The sequence below is a fragment of the Nannospalax galili genome, unplaced genomic scaffold (assembly GCF_000622305.1).
Source record: "Nannospalax galili isolate Female #2095 unplaced genomic scaffold, S.galili_v1.0 scaffold127, whole genome shotgun sequence".
NCBI classification, from domain to species: domain Eukaryota; kingdom Metazoa; phylum Chordata; class Mammalia; order Rodentia; family Spalacidae; genus Nannospalax; species Nannospalax galili.
This window is the reverse complement of record NW_008360326.1, coordinates 5285581-5304993: the sequence shown is the minus strand read 5'-3', so window position 1 is coordinate 5304993 and position 19413 is coordinate 5285581. Positions and strand designations below refer to the sequence as shown.

Genomic DNA, 19413 nt, shown 5'->3' with positions numbered 1-19413 from the left:
GTTTCTTAAGATGAGTAGGAACTAGTTGGGAAAAAACAAAGAAGAAAATAATTGGGTATGTGGCACATGGCTATAATCCTGATAGGGGTTTGGGGGCTGGAGAGATGGCTCAGTGGTTAAGAGTACTGGCTGCTCTTGCAGAGGACCCAGGTTCCATTCCCAGCACCCATATGGCAGCTAACAACTGTCTATAACTTCAGTTCTAGGACATCCAACACCATCTTCTGACCTCTGTGGGCATTGTATGACATGGGTGCACTTACATACATGCAGGTAATACACTTATACACATAAAATAAAAGTAATAAAATTTTTTTTTATCTTTTTGAGGCAGGGTCTCCCTGTAGCCCCAGGTGGTCTACATATGTTCTGTGTAGACCAGGCTGGCCTCAAACTCGTAGAGCTCTGCCTGCCTCTGCCTCCTGAGTGCTAGAATTAAAGGTGTGCACCACCATGCCCAGCTTAATAAATTATTTTTTAAAAGGAGTTTTGATAGGTCTAGTTGTGGTTTATCAAGACTGGTAACAGAGTGGAGTGTATGCTAATGTTACACAGCTTTCTAAGCATTTTCTTCTCACTTAGTCCTTATGATTTTCTTTTTTTTTTTGGTCTTTTTGAGACAGGGTCTCCCTTAGCCCCGGCTGTCCTGGAACTCACTATGTAGACCAGGCTGGCCTTGAACTTACAGAGATCCGCCTGCCTCTGCCTCCCGAGTGCTGGGATTAAAGGCATGCACCATCATGCCCAGCCTAGTCCTTATGATTTTCCTGTAAGAGAATGTATTATTATTTCCATTTTTCAGAGCAGGAAACAGAGATTAAAAGTAACTTGTCCAAAGTCATCCAGTTTTCAAATGAATGAGGTAGAATTTGAAGTCCACATTAGTCTAGTTGACTTGAAAGCCCTCTTTCGTGGACTAAGAGGGCCATGCTCCCTGTTTACTTGTTGTTTTACTGCCCCAAGAACTTTTATTAGAAATTAATAATGGAAATGAAGAACAGATTTTCAAAGCTGGGCATGATGGTGTCTGCTTGTAATCATAGCACTTGAGAGGTAAAAGCATGAGGATCATTAGTTCAAGGCCTCAGTTACACAGTGAGTTTGAGTACCGCCTGGGCTATATGAGACCCTATCTCAAAAACTCACTAACTAACTAACTAACTAACTAACTAACTAACTAACTAACTAGCTCTAATGACCTACCTACCTACCTACCTACCTACCTAACCAAACAAACACGCGTGTGTGTGCATGCATGCATGCATGTGTATGTGTGTATACAGGTGTGCGTACATGTATGTGAGGGTATGTTTGGAAGCCAGATGTCAACTTTGGGTGTCTGCCTCAATCATTTCTTTGTTTCTTAAAAAGTGTGTGTGTGTGCATGTGTGTACAAATGTGGGTGCTCATGGAAGCCAGAGGCATTGGATCGCCTTTTGCGAGTCACCCAATGTGGGTGCTGGGAACTGAATTCAAGTCCTCTGGAAAAGCAGTACATGCTCTTAACCACAGAGCTGTGTCTCCAGCCCTCTACCTATTTTTTTGAGACAATATCCCTTATTGAACCTGGAGCTTGCTGATTTGGCTAGACTGGATGGCCAACAGCCCCAGGGATCCTTCTGTCTCCATCTCCCCAGTGCTGGGATTACAGGTGCACACCATTGCACCTGACTTTTTATGTGGGTGCTAGGGATAAAAACTCAGATCCTCATGATTATGTGGCAAGTAGTTTGCCGGCTGAACCATGTCTCCAGCCCCCACTTTTTGTTTTTCAGTTGAATATATCCTATTTTATGATCCAGACATTCTATTCCTAGATATTTACTTAAGAATGATGGAAACATATGTCCATATGGTGGAACATGACTGTAATTCCAGTACTCTGGAGGAGGAGGAGGAAGATCACCATGAGTTTGAAGCCTGCCTGTAACATAGTGAATTCCAGGCCAGCGCTGGACCTGTAACACAGTGAGACCTGTAACAAAAAATAAGAAACAATCCTCCCAAACACCACATAATCCACTCAAATATTTTTTTCACAAATGTCGCAAATGTTCATTATGACTTTTCTTTTGGTCTTTTTAAAAATATTTTTTATGATTTTTATTTTATGTGTATGAGTGTATTGCCTGCATGTATGTGAGTGCACCCGTGTCGTGCAATGCCCGCGGATGTCAGAAGAGAGAACTATAGTTAAGGACAGTTTGTAGCCACCATGCGGGTGCTGGGAATCGAACCCAGGTCCGCTGCAAGAACAGTCAGTGCTCTTAACCACTGAGCCATCTCTCCAGCCCCTTTTTTGGTCTTTTATGAGACAAGGTCTCTCTGTAGCCCCAGCTGGCCTGGAACTCACTATGTAGACCAGGCTTGCCTTGAACTCACAGAGATCTGCCTGTCTCTGTCTCCCAAGTGCTGGCACTAAAGGTGTGTGCCACCACACCTGGTATTATGACTTTATTTGTAACATCCCCAATCCAGAAATAACCCAAGAGATGAATGGTTAAACAAACTGTGGCATATCCATGATATGGAAGAAGAAAACAACAACGACAAAAATTTTAGGACTAACAAATAGTGTTTGTTGTATTCAGTAGCACTTAGCAATCAGGGTTTTTTGTAGGAGGTCTAGGGCATGGTTGGCCAGCAGAAGGATCTGTAGAAAGCATTTCCTAATTCCTACTTGAACATCTATGACTTGAAGTTTCCAATAGGTGATGTGATGTTTTGATAACAATAAATGATTGTAGATGAAATAATGGTCTTCTTTTTTTCTTTTTTTGACACAGGGTCTCACTATATAGGCTTGGCTGGTCTGAAATTTGCTATGTAGACCACGTTGGCCTCAAACTCATAGATATCTGCCTGCCTCTGCCTCCTAAGTGCTGGAAATAAAGATGTATGCCAACATGCCTGGCACTAAAGATTTTGGGGGGGTGTTCTTTTTGAGACAGGGTCTCCCTGTAGTGCCAGCTGGCCTGGAACTCAGTATGTAGACCAGGCTGGCCTTGAACTCATAGAGATCTGCCTGCCTCTGCCTCTCGAGTGCTGGGATTAAAGGCCTGTGCCACCACGCCCAGCATTAAAGATTTTATTTAATTATACATAGATGTGTATGTCATTATGTGGGTATATACATGAGTGCAGGTGCCTGCAGTCCAGTAGAGGATGTCAGATCCCCTGAACCTGGAGTTACAATTGGTTGTGAGCTCCCAAACATGGATGTTGGGAACTGAACTCAGATCTTTTGCAGGAACACCAGGTCTTGACCACTGAGTCATCTTTCCAGAATAGCAGAACATTTCTTGAGAGTATTTACTGATGTTTGCTTTTGATCTGAACTTGGTAAAACTACACTTGAGTGCTAGAACTACTCATTCATCCCTGACTTAGTTTGCAGTATTGAGAATCAATACCAGGGCCTCATACTTGTTAGACACATACTCTGTCACTGAGTTATACCCAGTTAAGGATTGCTCTTTGAGATGGAGTCTGGCTATGTTGCCCAAGCTGGCCTCTAATTCCTGGGGGCAAGCAATCCTTCTACCTCAGTCTCCCAAGTAACTAAGGGTACATGTGTACACCACTGTGACTGACTTAATAAAGAAATTTCCAAGGCCCCCATACAGGGCCCACCATATAGTGAACGCTCACATTTGTTGCTTTTGATTGAATTTCTTGTGAAATCCAGCCTGCTTTAGATACCGTATTTCTTTCAACCAAAACCCCGATGCTTTTTTCATAGGTGACACCAGGGGGCACTATTTCCCCAATAAGTCTCCTGCGATCCAACCATTTGGACAGCCTCTGAGAATCCCAAGCAATAGCTAGTCTCATCCTGTAGTTTATAGCCCAACAAATTCCAAATAGAGTGAATGGGGACGCAGCCCTTCTGCATGCTGATGGACTCTGGTAATTTTTTTTCAACAACATGGAGTGAGTTAGGGGTATAGCTCAGTGTTAGAACACTTGTATAGCATGTGGCAGGGCCAGGTTCAGCCTTAGCCCTGAAAAAAAAGGGCAATGAAGAACACTTGAATAATGGTGTTATAACTGAAGGAAAAAAGAAAGAACTATTCTAGTACATTCTAGTTGAGGAGCTGTCATAGGAAAAAAAAGGGAAAATGTTTAGAGGAGAATGAAATTTGACTGGAGAAGCTAAGTTAGAACAGTTGATTAATAACTATATTTTAAATTTAAATAAACTAATTATCATTAAAAGCAGAAGACTCTCATCCCAGGGAAACCCCTGAACCTGAGGGAACTTTACAGGGAAGAAGTTGGAGCTGTTAGACACTGCCAGGGATGTAGGTGGGTACTATTTCAGGCTTGTGTGTGTGTGTGTGTGTGTGTGTGTGTCTGTGTCTGTCTGTCTGTCTGTGGGGTCATGCAGTTGTAAGTTTTGTTTATTACTCATTCCTGTGATAGTTTTCATTTACTTTTTTTTGAATGGGTAATTCATGCCAAAGGCAAACATTTCAAACAATGTTTAAAGGTATACAGTTTAAAAACAAACAGGTTTTCCTTCTGTCCCCTTAATCTCTTATTTTCTTTCTAAAGCAATTATTGATGTCGGCTTTCTATTCATTTATTTGTCATTTATTCCTTTCCTCCTCCTCCTCCTCTTCCTCTTCCTCCTCCTCCTCTTCCTCTTCCTCCTCCTCCTCTTCCTCTTCCTCCTCCTCCTTCTTTTCAGACAGGGTCTCCCTGTATTCCCATCCGGCCTGGAACTTGTTATATACACCAAGCTGGCCTCAATCTGCCTCTGCCTTCTGGGTGCTGGGATTAAGGTGTGTATCACCATACCCAGCTTCTTTTTGAGGTAGGGTCTTATGTAGCCCAAGCTGGCCTCAAACTTGGTAGGTAGCCGAGGATGATCTTGAACTTTTGATCCTCCTGTGTTGACCTCCTGAGTGCTGGGATTACGTGAGGGCGCTAACATACCCAGTTTTATGTGGTGCTAGGGATTGAACGCAGTGCTTCATGCGTGCTAGGCAAGCACTCTACCCACTGAAGTATACTTTCAGCCATCTTCTTTTTACCCCTCAATAGTGTCTTGCTGTGTAATCCATGTTGGTCTCAAACTTAAAATCCTGCTTCTGACTCCCAAGTTCTGGATTACAGGTGTGGGTTACTATATCTGGTTATTAATTCTAGAAATTTAATCATTCTTAATTTTCTGCAGGAATTATGGAGTATATAAGGCTTTGAGTCTCTGCTTTATAACTCTGTACCTATCTTCATTTGTGACAAATTTCTCTTCCTCTCCCCTTTTTCTAGCACCTGTTATTTTTAGAATAATGTATAACTTTTTTTTTCTTTTCTGCTTTGTTTGTGTCTTGTTTTTTGAGATAGGGTCTTGCTATGTAGCTCAAACTGGCCTCAAACTTTTGATTCTTCTCTTTCAGTCTCCCAAGTGCTGAGATTACAGTTGTTTATCATTGTGCCCAGGTTCTATATAATTCTTGATAATACATATATGTATATTTTTTATGACAGGGTCTTCCTGTGGCCTGGAACTCACTATGTAGGCCATGCTGCCCTTGAACTTACAGATATTAGCCTGCCTCTGCCTCCCAAGTGCTGGGGCTTAAAGGCAGGTGCCATCACACCCCGCTTGTCACTCTTTTAAAAAAATTATTTATCTTATCCGTATGAGTGTATAAGTGTATATAAGTGCACCCATGTCATGCCATGTCATGCAGTGCTTGTGGAAGTCAGAAGAGGGCATCAGATCCCCTGGAACTGGTGTTTCGGACAGTCGTTAGCTGTCATGTGGTGCTGAGACTCAAACCTGGGTCCTCTGCAAGAGCAGTCAGTGCTCTTAATCACTAAGCCATCTCTCTAGTCCCAAAATGTGTAGCTCAAGCTGTCCTTAAACTCCAGATCCTCCTGCCTCTGCCTTGTCAGCATAGCCTATCAGTTGGCACCACCACCACCAGGGTCATTCTTTAGAAAAAATTATTGTAAGTGGGCATGGTGGTGCATGCCTGTGTCCCAGCACTTGGGAGGCAGAGGCAGGCAGATCTCTGTGAGTTCAAGGCCAGCCTGGTCTACATAGTGAGTTCCAGGACAGCTGGGGCTACAGGGAGACCCTGTCTCAAAAAGACCAAAAAATATTATTATTTTTATGTACATGAGTGTTATGCCTGCAAGTATGTAAGTACACCCGTGTCATGCAATGCCTACAGAGGACAGAAGAGGGCATTGAATTCTCTGGAACTGGAGTTACAGATGGTTGTTAGCTGCCATATGGGTGCTGGGATTTGAATTCTGATCTTCTGCAAGAACAGCCACAGCTCTTAACCACTGAGTCATCTCTCCAGCCCCGAGACTGGCTGTTTTATGACCCCTAGGAGTCATATCCCAAACCTTCTTAGTGGTAGGAAGAGCACAAGCTTTGGAAACAGTGCACAAATTTGTAATCAACTCTACTACTTTTAGATTATTTACATTACCTTGAATAAGTACTGGATTTTTATGACCTAGTTTCTTCATTTGTAAAACGGAGATGCTAATTACAACAGTACTATGAACTTGTGAGAATATGTGCAACATTACATTAGAATTATAGTGGACAAGCCAGGCGTGGTGGCACATGCCTTTAATCCCAGCACTCGGGAGGCAGAGGCAGACAGATCTCTGTGAGTTCAAGGCCAGCCTGGTCTACATAGTGAGTTCCAGGACAGCTGGGGCTACAGTGAGACCCTGTCTCAAAAAGACCAAAAAAAAAAATTATAGTAGACTGTGAGAGCAAATGTGTCCCCCTACCCCGCACACACATTTATGGCTCAGCGGTTAAGAACACTGACTGTTCTTGCAGAAGACCTAGGTTTGAATCCCAGCACCCACATGGCAGCTAACAACTGTCCATAACTCCAGTTCCAGGGAATCCAACAGCCTCTTCTGTCCTCAGTGGGCATTGCAGGACACGGGTGCACTCACCTACATGCAGGCAATATACACATACACATAAAAATAATAAATAAAATACTTTAAAAAGTTAAAAAAAAGATAAAGACTGTAAAAGCAGTTGAGGTGAAGCTATTTTCATATTGAGATGTGGGAAAAGCTAGGATTTATATATATATATAATTTTTTTTTTTTGAGACAGAGTCTCCCTGAAGCCTCAGCTGGCCTGGAACTCACTATGTAGACCAGGCTGACCTTGAACTCACAGAGATTTACTTGCTTCTGCCTTCAAAGTGCTGGGACTACAGGCATGCACCACTGTGCCCGGCCACTGTATTATCTAATGTGACTCATCTGGGGCCACCTCTCCTACTTAGGACTTGGGAACTTTTCTGTAGGAAATCAGAAGACTTTGAGAGGTGGAATTCAAAGTGTTTCCCCCTATGGTGAAGAATGGCAACATCTGCTGTATCCACTTCACTTCCTACCTATTTTGGAGCTCTTTGAAGGCAGAGGCCTCAGAGCACAGACTAGGCCCTCAGTGGGTATTGGCTGAATTGACTTGTTAGTGGCATCTCTTAATAGTGAATTAAAGGGAGTATCCCTTACATAAAGCACTGCACAGTTTTTCTTTGTTTTTGTCTTTGGAGGTTCGTTGATCTTTTTACACATTTGTACATCTTTTATTTCTTGCACCAGTTTTTCTTACAGCCATCAATCATATTTTGGAGATTTCTAACCAATATTCATCTAAGTTTGAGAACATAGCAAGGCTCTCTGGTCTAAAGGGAATCATTTTAGTATTCATCTACCTTTGAAATTAATTATAGCTCGGGGGCTAGAGAGATGACTCAGTGGTTAAGAGGACCCAGGTTCGATTCCCAGGACCCACATGTCAGCTAACAACTGTCTATAACTCCATTTCCATGGGATCTGACGCCCTCTTTTGACTTCCACAGGCATCACATGGCACGGGTGCACATACATGCAGGCAATATACTCATATAAATTAACATAATAATTAAAATATTTTTAAAAAGAAATTAATTATAGCTCAATAACTTAGAGTGACATGAAATTATTTGAACAGCTGAACTATTTACTGATAAAAACATCACAGTCCAACAGATCATTTCAGTTCCTTGGTATTGCAGTATCCTATTTCATCAGACATGGCACTGGTTAAAAACCATTCCTTGTCATGTTTCATGTTTTATATTTAGAACCTCAAAGATGGTGCCCCCCTACCCACCATGGTGAGAGGCTGGTTATTAACTTTAGGAGTTTCTGTTATTTGAGGGGTACCACCAATTGGCCAGTGTGGCTGCTTGGTTAGCAATGATAATTATCTTCAGGTCAATCCGCCAAACCTCTACTGGGTTTCATACAAGTATTAGCCTGTTTTCTTCCTGATCCACCTTGACCAGGACCAAACTGAACAAAACAATTCCTAGGAAAGAGGGTTGGACCTAGAGTAGATACTTTTTAATACTTATTTTTAAACTGCATTACATTTGTGTGTGTGTATACATGTGTGTGCATGTCCCAAGTGTGCATGTGGAGGTCAGAGGACAATTTGCAAGAGTCAATAATTTCCTTCCACTTCCCAGGGATTGAACTCAGGTTGTTAGGCTTGGAAGCAAGTGCCTTAACCTGCTGAGCCATCTCACAGGCCCCAGATACATCTTGTAGCCACACATTCTGAGTACTTTCTGGAAGCTTAAGTCCTTCCCCAGGACCTGGGTCAGGAGGCAATAGGAGGTTGGAATGTGCCATGTGACAGAAAGAAGTGACAGTAATCTACAGCTATACCAGACTCTGGCCTTCTCCCCTGTGCCAGGACACCTGCATTTCTTGGGTCCTGGTACAAAAGCTGCCACTACCCTATGTGTTATCTGGTTACTACATCACTGTAGTCAGTCTTTTGTCTCTGATCAAATTCTTTTTGAGAGAGGGTCTCCCTGTTGCCCTAGCTGGCTGGAACTCACTATGTAGACCAGGCTGGCCTTGATCTCACAGAGATCTGCCTACCTCTGTCTCCTGAGTGCTGGAATTAAAGGCATGTGCCACCATGCCCAGCTTCTGATCAATCTTTTTGGTATTTTGAGACAGGGTCTCACTCTGTAGTCCTGATTAGCCTGGAACTCTATACCAGACTGACCTCAGACTTACAGAGATTCACCTGCTTCTGCCTCCCAAGTGCTGGAATTAAAGGCTGGTGCCACTATGCCTAGCCTTCTGATCAGATTTTGAGAAATATAGAAAAAAGTATTTTTCATAATTTGAACTGCAATACAAGTTGAGTTTTGAGTAGTAACTTTTACCTAGAGAATTAATAGAAAGTGAAAACATGTCTGGAGAATCAACACTTCTGATCCTGATGTAGAGGAGTCAGGCTGGCTCATCTACAGGATACTCCAGAACCTTTTTCTTGTTTCGAGCCCATGTTGGGGTATTTTGTCTAAAGTGTTCCCTTTTTAGATCTAGACAGGGGTTAACATGCTATGGCCAACAGGCAAAATCTGACTTGTCACCTGTTTTTGTAAAGTTATATTGGAACACAGCCACCTCATTTGTTTACATATTGTCTGTGGCTGCTTTCTCCTGTCACAACAGCAATGCTGAGTAGTAGGGTCAGAGACTCTATCAGCCCCTACTACTTTGAAAATATTGACTATCTGGCTCCTTCTGAAAAAAGCTTGCTGACACCTGATCTAGGACGTCTCTTTTTAATACCTCCTTTAGTTTATGTCCTTGGTGTAAGCAAAAGAAACTCTGATGACATTCTCTCACCACAAACAGATGATTGATTTTAGTTCTTTTCTTTGACAGGCTAACAGGTGCCTTGCATAGGTGAATTAAATGATTCTTCTGTATAGCTATACATTATCATATGAGAGCGCAGCTTAGCAGCATTGTAATATAGTCATGCTTGCATCCTTCTACCTCTTGTTAAAAGCAAGATGTGTGAAGTGGGTTGGTTAATTTCTCCCTATGCTAGTCTCTTGGTAACTGGCATACTTCTATTATAATAATTTCAAACTGCTGTATTATGGGAATAAGTTGAAACTCTGGCCTCATCAGCCCTGAAATGGCTCTTAATGCATATCTAAATCTTATTCGTCCTTCAAAGTGATCCACTTTCTGTTGATCCCTTTCACTTTAGTTGGTGTGCAGTTTCAGCCGTAGCTTCTTTCTCCAGGATTACCTGAGTCTTCTGCTTTTATGTCTTAGCCTCTGCTGAGTGTTGAGTCAGCACTTCCCTTTCCTCAATTATCATGAACTCTTTTTTTCTTTTTTTTTTTTAATCTTTTTTGAAACAGGGTCTTCCTGTAGCCCCAGATAGCCTGGAACTCACTATGTAGACCAGGCTGGCTTTGAACTCACAGAGATCCACCTGCCTCTGCCTCCCGAGTGCTAAGATTAAAGGTGTGTGCCACCACTCCTGGCTGATACCTCTTTTCTATCAAAGGTCTCTCAACATTTGGTTCGTCCTCTGATGGGCATGAGCCTGGCTTTGCAGTGTCATGTGAGAGAGCTAACAACATTACTTCGGATGAAGGACCTAGAGATCCAGGACTACCGAGAGAGCGGAGCTATGCTGAGCCGAGGTGAGAGGGTATCTTTGGAGGAATTGGGTTGGGAGAGGTACACGTAGTTCAACAGTCTTAGAAAAAAGGCCTTAAGGGGCAGCTGTCATTTGTATTAAAAATATTTCTTGGGCTGGAGATGTGATCAGTTGATATACTGATTGCTTGCCTGCCTAACAAACTATTAGGCCCTGGGTTTGAGCACTGCGTATATTGAGAGTGGTAGCACATGCATGTGATTCAGTACTCAGGAGGTGGACGCATGAGGATCAGAAGTTCAAGATTATACTTGGCTATGCAGCAATTTCAAGGCTAGCCTGGGATACAAGAGAACCTGTCTCACTGGGCATAGTGGCTCATGCCTTTAATCCCAGTACTCGGGAGGCAGAGGCAGGTGGATCTTTGTGAGCTCAAGGCCAGCCTGGTCTACGTAGTGAGTTCCAGGCCAGCTGGGGCTACAGGAAGCCCCTGTCTTAAAAAAACCAAAAACAAACAAACAAACAAAGAGATCCTGTCTCAAACAAAACAAAACGAAAGCAAAAATCCCCAAACAGAAAACAAAAATAAAACTTTTTTTTCCTCCAGCTTGGGTGCTAGGAACTTTGTAGCTGGAGATTTGATACTATATGGCCTGACTCTCTACCTCAAGTACCTGGCTGGGGCCCTTGTAGGTAATAGAAGCTATAACCAAGGCCAGACATATTTTAGGCAGTGATAAGAAAAGACTTCAGAAAGGGCCAAAAGCTATACAAAATTTCATTAATGCATTGTGAACTCAGGAGTTTAGGAAGTTACATAGCTCTAATTTGAAAATAAAAACTCCACATGACCTTTGTCTTTGTGCCATGAAAATCTTCTAGAGCATATGCTGCCACCAAACCTGCCATCATTGCTGATTGTCCCAAATTTTCTCCTTTTATCCACATACCTTCAACCCCTCTCCTACTGGGCTATGGCTCTCTGGATTGGTCACATCTTTTACTTCTTTCTCAAGAAGGCTTGGGCTTTCTTCCTTAACTAAGTCTGATAGGTAGGAAGCTCATCCTTAGGTTCATTTTTCCTTTCTCTATCTTGTCTTGATTACAGGCCGATTGAAGACAGAGCCCTTTGAAGAAAACTCTTTCTTGGAACAGTTTATGGTTGAGGTAGGGCATTATTATTTCCTTTCTTCTAAAAATTTGGGCAAAGTGCCTGGGTGGTGACCTGCGTTTTGGGTTTTAGGTGGCTTATGTGGTTGGAAAGCCCGTTGCCTGAAAAAGTTGCCTGTGGAAACTTTGATAAAGTTGAGATGTGTGTAGGGAAGGTAGGGGAAAGAGTGGAAAAAGTGAAAATGGGATTTTCCCACTTAACATCTGTTAAAATGGTCTGTGGAGTGTCATTTAGAATTCTTTACCATTGGCAAGGTTGGTTGGCCAGTTGTTAAACTTCTGCTTGTTGAGACCTAGATTGTGTAGCAGAAGGGCAGTCATTGTTCCTTGTCTCATCCCTTCAGCATCCAGCCATAGAGAAAAGGTAAAAAGCTCAGGGCTCCCATTTGGGGACTGTCTTGTAGGCACAGCAGACTGTGGAAAATCACAGTGTTTATGGAAGGGGACTGGCAAAGGAATGAATGGGGAGTAGATAATTGTGGCCTGTCAGAAGCTTCTGCCTAGGTTTCCCTTCTAAGGACTGAACTTGGCCAAAAGAAATATCTACTGAATGCCAAACAGTAGGAGTATTAACAATAGTGACCTTTGATAATACCAGTCAATATTGGCCTTTCCCTTCTCTAACTCTTCTGGGACTTGTTGGTTATATAGTTAGTACCTTAGTATTATTGCCCCATTTTCTAATTATATGTGTTACCCAAGTTGGTGCTTTATTATGAAAGTAAATAATGCTATTACAATATTATGCATTGGCTGGGTGTGGTGGTGCACACCTTTAATCCCAGCACTTGGGAGGCAGAAGCAGATGGATCTCTGTGAGTTAGAGGCTGGTCAGATCTATATAGCGAGTTCCAGGCCAGCTGGAGCTACAGGTAGACCCTGTCTTGAAAGTTAAAAAAAAAAACAAAACAACAAAAAACCCCGAAACAATATTATGCATAGATTGTTCATCTTTGACATCTGGGCTAAATGTTAGCTTCTTGTGAACAAGGTGTATGTTGCATATCTTTTTTAGATCTGAAAATTAGCATTTTTCACAGAAATAGTCATAAGGAAGTTTCCTTGATTGAGAATTTTCTGTTCTGCCTCTCTCTCTGTGTTGGCTGAGCTTTCATACTTGGAGACTTAACACTAAGAGCAAAGCAAAATGTGAGGTGAGTGCTCAGTTCATGTATTGAAGCAGTCATACTGTGCAGGGGCAGGGATCCCTGCATGGCAAAGTCCTGAGACATAATAGGCAAATCGCTTTTAAAAAATCATACTTTTTTTTATTTAAATTATTAGTTTTTGAAGAATAAAATACATTAAGTTCATTAGTACCTACAAAAAGCTATAGTGTACAGATATATTCAAACAATGAAAAATGTAGTTTAAATTAAGATTTCCCCTCATGGAATCGCATGTGAACACTGCCCATTTAAGGACTTATTTTGAGTTGAAAATGTGTTATAAGACAGCATTCAAAGAACTTACACAGTGAACTCATTAGCATGCCTTTTAAAAAATTAATCTTTCTTGTTTTCCTTTCTAAATGTTATAGTATACCTGCATGTGCATTTGTTTACATATATACATGTATACATTATAGGCTAGGATCCACACATGAAGGAAAGCAAGCTGTTTTTTCTTTCTGAGATTGTTACCTCACTTGATATAATACATTCTCGATTCATCCATTTTCCTTGTGGATTTTGTGATCTCATTTTTTAGAGGTAAATAATGCCCCACTTTATGTATGTATCAAATTTTCATTTTCCATTCATCTGTTGATGGACAACTAGATTGGCTCCATTTTGTTGCTATAGTGAATGGAACAGCAATAGATATGGGGTACAAGTATGTCTATGGTAAAGTATAGAGTTCTCTGGATATATGTCTAAGAGTGAAAGATCATCAGGGAAATGCAAATTAGAATAACTTTGAGATACCACCTCACCCCAGTCAGAAAGGCTATCATCAAGAAATCTTACAACAAATATTGGAGAGGATATGGAAAGATACTTATTCATTACTGATGAGAGTGTAAATTAATACAGCCATCATAGAAACCAGTTTGGAAGTTCCTCAAGAAATTTAAAATAAAGTTACCTTATGACTCAACTATTTCACTCATTTATTTTTGCTGTGTGTGTGCATGCACATGAGTATAGGCATGCATGTGCCCCTTGTGTGTGGCCAGAGGATAACTTTCAGGAGTTGGTTCTCACCTTCCACCATGGGTTCTGGGGATCACTTGAGTCTCCAGGATTGTGAAGCATCGTTGGTCCCAGATGTCAAATCTTTTATTTATTTATTTACTTATTTTTATTTCACGTCTGAGTGTTTTGCCTGCATGTATATATGTGCACCATATGTGTGCCTGCTGCTCATGGAGGCCAGAAGATGGCATTAAATGCCCAGGAACTGGAGTTAAAATGGTGAGCTGTCATAAGGGTGCTGGCAACCAAACCTAGGTTCTCTGAAAGAGCAGCAACTGCTCTTAACTACTGCAGTATTGATCTAGCCCCAGGTGTCAAAATTTTATGGAGCTAGAGAGAGAATATTAAATCTGAATTTGTAAGAGACTTGCTAGGCTCTTTTTCTTTTAGTAGCTTTTTCTGTCTGTTAGTTTGAACATGAAAGGAGGTTAATGTAGGATAGGGATAATATGCTGATTCCCCACCTCTGCAAGTTAGTGAAGCAGTACAAAGCTAATTCTTGGTCTTCTCTACTGATCTAGTGCCTCATGCCTCTCCAGCTTGACTTCTACACATTTTACTTGCTGTGTTTTCTGCTTTAGCCAGATGGAATGACTTAATTTTCCCAAATGCTACTTTTTCTTGATTGTATCTTTATATATATTCTTCCCTTTATCAAGACTGCCTGATGTCTTGTTCTTATGTATGTTGTAAACTCACTTCATCTTTTTAAGTGTCAGCTGCAGCTTCTTGGGGAGGCTTTTCTGGATTTTCCATGTAAAGATAACCCTTCCTTGCTATTATAGTACCTTGGTTTATATCTTTATTTTACCACTTATGACACTGCAATATGCTGTTTATATGTCTACGACACTATAGCTCTCCACTGATCTGTGAACTTTTTTGAGAGCAAGGACTAGATTGAGTGCATTTCTGTATCCCTAGCATGAATGGCAGAACCTAGAAATAGTAGGTTCTCAATAAATTTTTTAAAAAAGATTTTAATTTTTAATTATGTGCATAAATGTATGTCTCTGTGTGGGTATGCACATGTGTGTGTAGGTGCCTGTGGAAGCCACAGGCATCGGAACCCCTGGAGCTGGAATTACAGCTGGTTGTGAGCTGCCCAACATGGTTGCTGGGAATTGATCTCAGGTCCTCTGAAAGAGCAGTGCATGCTTTTAACTGCTGAGCCATCTCTCCAGCCCTCTCAATAAGTTTTTTGAATGAATATTTTGATAAATTTGCACCAGGAGGATCTTGTGAGAATTGTGGCAATTCGGCCTGTGGATACTGTGTTGTTGTCTGTCAGAGCTGTATTTGAGGACTTCAGTTATTCTCATGGTTTATTTTTTGTAAAATTGAAGTCTTGTCTTTTTTATACATTTGGGGAGGAGAAAACCCTGCAGAATGGAATGAGAAGTCATGTTGAATCCAGGTATTATCAAGAAGTTTTTTGTTTTATCTTTTGAGATAGTCTTACTGTGTAGCTGTGAACTCACTTTGTAGCTTAGACTGGCCTCAAATTCATGGCGATCTTCCTGCCTCAGCCTCCTTATAGCTTGGATTTTACAGGCATGAGCCACTACACCAGACTCCAGTGTCTGCGTTTTGGAACCAAGTATTTCAAGAACTCTGGTCCTCTAGAATCTAGTTAGATCATAGTCAAGCCTCACAGACTGGAAAAATACATATGGAGAAGGTCTGAGAGACAGGTAGCATTTTTTTTTTGGTCTTTATGAGACAGGATCTCCCTGTATCCAGCTGGCCTGGAACTCACTATGTAGATCAGGCTGGCCTTAGATTCACAGAGATCTGCCTGCCTCTGTCTCCTGAGTGCTGAGATTAAAGGCATGGGCCACCATGTCCAGAATAAAATTATATTCATTTATTTTTATTACATTTTAAATTTTATTTATTTGTGTGTGTGTGTGCACATGTGTGTGCATGTATGTGGGTGTGTGTATGCCATGGTGCACTTGTGGAGTCTTTGCAGAAGTTGGTTCTCTCCTTTTTCCATGTGGGTCCTACGAATTGAACTCAGGTCATCAGGCTTGGTGGCAAGTGCTTTTACCAGCTGAACCATCTCTCTGGCCCTCCTTTATTTTTAAGATAAGGTCTCACTATGTAGCCTGGGCTAGTCTTCAATCCACTGTGTAGCCCAGGCTGACTTACAACTCATGATCCTCCAACTTTAACTTCCTGAAAGCTGAGGTGTGTGGCACCTCATCTGGGAAATTTTTATTATTTTTACATTTATGTATTTTTTTTTTTGTCTTTTTGAGACAGGGTCTCTCTGTAGCCCCAGCTCGCCTGGAACTCATTATGTAGACCAGGCTGGCCTCCAACTCACAGAAATCTGCCTGCCTCTGCCTCCCAAGTGCTGGGATTAAAGGCATGTGGCCATGCCTGACTTAACATTTATGTATTTATTTAGTGTGAGTGTTTGTGTGTGAGAGTGTGTGTGTGTAGGTCAGAGGACTTGGGAATCAGTTCTTTCCTTCTACCATGTGACCAAATTCAGGTCATTAGGATTGGTGGCAAGCTCCCTTGCCCTCTGAGCCATTCAAACAAGTCCCAGGTTTCTATTTTGAAGACAAAGAAACCTAGCCTCAGAGAGGTTAAGCCACTTAAGGTCTGTATGTTTAGGGCCTTCTACTTCTATCCCTATTTTATTTCACTACTTTAACTGTTTGTATATAACACTTAGAGGAGACATAAAAGCTTGGGTGAGGGGCTGGAGAGATGGCTCAGCAGTTAAGAACACTGATTGTTTTTGCAGAAGACCCGGGTTCGAATCCCAGCATCCACATGGCAGCTAACCACTGTCTGTAACTCCAGTCCCAGGGGATCTGACAGCCTCTTCTGTCCTCTGCAGGCACTGCACAACACGGATGCACTTACCTACATGCAGGCATAAAACTCATACACATAAAATAAAAAATAATAAATAAAATATAAAAAAAAAACCCAGCTTGGGTAATGTGAATTCTTGTGACCTCTGGGGTCATTGCACTGTCTTCAGAATGTCCTGCATAGCTGCTGGAACTGAAAGATTCTTTCTGGGGCTGTAGAACTGTGACATCTTTTCAGTCACTGTGGTTGCCTGGGGTCCTATAAACAGGACATAAAAGGGTCACAGGGTCACCCAAGACTGGACTGAAAGGATGTGCCTTCAAAATAAGCAACATGGAATAGGAAAATAAACAAACCAGGGAGACAGCTTGACATGAAGAGGCAGGGAGGCCAGGCTAAAGTCAGAGGACCATATGGTCAGTGCCTGGGTCACTTCTTTTTATTCTGATTGGGAATATTGCTAGGCAGGAGGCCATAACATAGATCTCAAGGGCAGAAGGAAGGACAGGGAAGTTTCTAGGATGCAGAAGCCAGGGAAGATATTTAACCATTGAACAGGGGTTGCTTCCCTGTTTTTTGGTCCTTTTGTTTTACTTCTCTTAAGAACCTCTGATTTTGCACTTCCAGAGAACCCAAGGACACCAATCACTGAACACAGAGAACATAAGGACCCAACTAAAGGAGAAACACCAGTGCTGTCAATATTTTAGGACTGGGTGTTGTGTCTATTGGCATAATCTTCCCATAGGTTAAGATCCCCATATATAACATTGGCCAAGACTAGAGACTGAAAGGCATCTCTAGGTGTAGAAGAAAGGTCAAGGAATTGGGGACTGTTGTACATGCAGAAGGAACTATGTTAAAGAGAAAGTTTAAGGTGTGAGTGGGTTGGTATAGCCCCCTCTCAGTCTGGCCCACTGGAGGGAATTCCTTCCTCTGGCCCTATTCTGTCTCCATCTGGTTGCTATCAGGCTTTGCGGCTGCTGGCAGGCTCTTTATTTATTTATCCCAGTGTAATAGGGTGAGGAGGGAGCTGGCCTGAGGTTGGCTTTCTGAGGCCATGCCACTGAGCCACAGGCGGTTTGCCTGTGTGTGAGTCACTGGGGCTACATGCTGCTGAAACCAGAAGTGGCCAGGCTCAGGGACAGCAGGCAGCCCAAAATAGGGCCCCGCCCTCTGCAGCTGGCAACATCTGGCTAGGAATCAGCCCTTGACACCAAAACTTGGGGATGAAATTGGCTTCCTCTGGGTAGGGGCCCTTAACAGAGGTAGAGGTTTCACAGTTCTTTCCTCCTTTGGCTTTTTATGAGGATATTCAACTTATCAGTGACTTTCATTGCTGTATTCTGAATGCCTTATAAGACTTAAATTATTGCAGTATAATATGTTAACCAAGAAATTTGGGAACTGTAGTTAACATTGATTTGACTCAGCATCCTAAATGTAGCCACGGTCGTATCCTGTCTAGCTTTAGTTACTATCTTCATCCCTGTCTGGTTACAGCCTCATTCTAGAGCAATTACTTTCATGCTATGAAGAAGATATTCATTGTTGCTCTTATTAAGCTTGAGTTTATGGCAAGGTCACCTGAGGGAATTGGGCAGACATGTAACATGAAAATTGCTATCCTGTTGGGTTTACTCACAGAAGGTTCTTCTTGTTTTCTTTGACTAGTTCTCCAACCTTACTTGCCTCATGAATGTTAGTCACCTGGGCTTGGGTCATATTCTTTGTTCTCCTTCCTGCTGGGTTGTCACATACAGATCCCAGTCTCACCTGGAAACATTTTATATCACCACTGTGTTTTAGGCCCACATTTCTTTTTGTATCATTGACATTTCTACATGGATATCTTGCAGATATCACATCCTAAACGTGTCCAACATGAATTATCTACTTCTCTAAACCCACTTCTTTATTTGTATTTCTTACCTTGGCAAATTGTAGCACTACCAATCTAAACTAGAATCTAGGGAGTCACCCACTCTCTTGGTCCTTCCTTCCAAAGCCTGACTTATTAACTGTCCTCTATTCCAACTTCTTTTGCCTTAGATAAGCCATTAGCCTTTTTTTTTTTTTTTTTTTTTGAGACAGGGTCTCCCTGTAGCCCCAGATGGCCTGAAACTTGCTATGTAGACCAGTCTGGCCTTGAACTCACAGAGATCCACTTACTTCTGCCTCCTGAGTGCTGGGATTAAAGGCATGTGCTACCTGGCTAATCCATTACCGTTTTGGCTTGACCCTGTAACAGCTTCCTAACCTGCCTTCCCATCAGTCTTCCCCAACCCAGTTGAATTTGTATTTGTTAGAGCCACTCTTTGAAAAAGAAACCTGATTATCCTGTTTTCTTGCTTGCAGTCCTTTCGAGGTTATGAGTGGTTTATAGTGGCCTCTAGGATAAAGTTCAAACTCCTTGCATGGTACACACAACCGCTTATGATTGCTGACCTCTTCATCCTGATCCTGTTAATCCATCATAGTGTCCCGCACTTGTGTATCCTGGAGTGTTGATGGCTTCCTGCTTATACATATCTCATCCCATTTGTCTGGTATCTTCTTCTCTCTTGTCCTGTTCAATATTCCCAACTCTATATGGGTATTAGCCATTCCCTTTTTTTGAGATATGGTCTCTCTGTAGTCCTCCTGTCCTGGAACTTGCCATGTAGACCAGGCTAACCTCAATCTCACAGAGATTCACCTGCCTATGCCTCCTGAGTACTGGAATTAAAGGTG

General features: G+C 42.0%; 1 protein-coding gene across 3 annotated transcripts in view; it reads left to right on the top strand.

Annotated features, from left to right (window-relative positions):
• The window catches only part of Nhej1 (non-homologous end joining factor 1), a 100877-nt gene that overhangs the window by 8417 nt on the left and 73047 nt on the right, over window positions 1-19413 (top strand). For 2 of the 3 annotated variants that reach the window (XM_008825743.3, XM_029560043.1), the window contains exons 4-5: window positions 10382-10520; window positions 11586-11644. The exons of the other annotated variant lie outside the window; for it this stretch is intronic. In XM_008825743.3, coding sequence (XP_008823965.1) covers window positions 10382-10520; window positions 11586-11644 — 198 coding nt within the window. The remainder of the gene's footprint in view (window positions 1-10381; window positions 10521-11585; window positions 11645-19413) is intronic. 3 annotated transcript variants of the gene reach the window in all.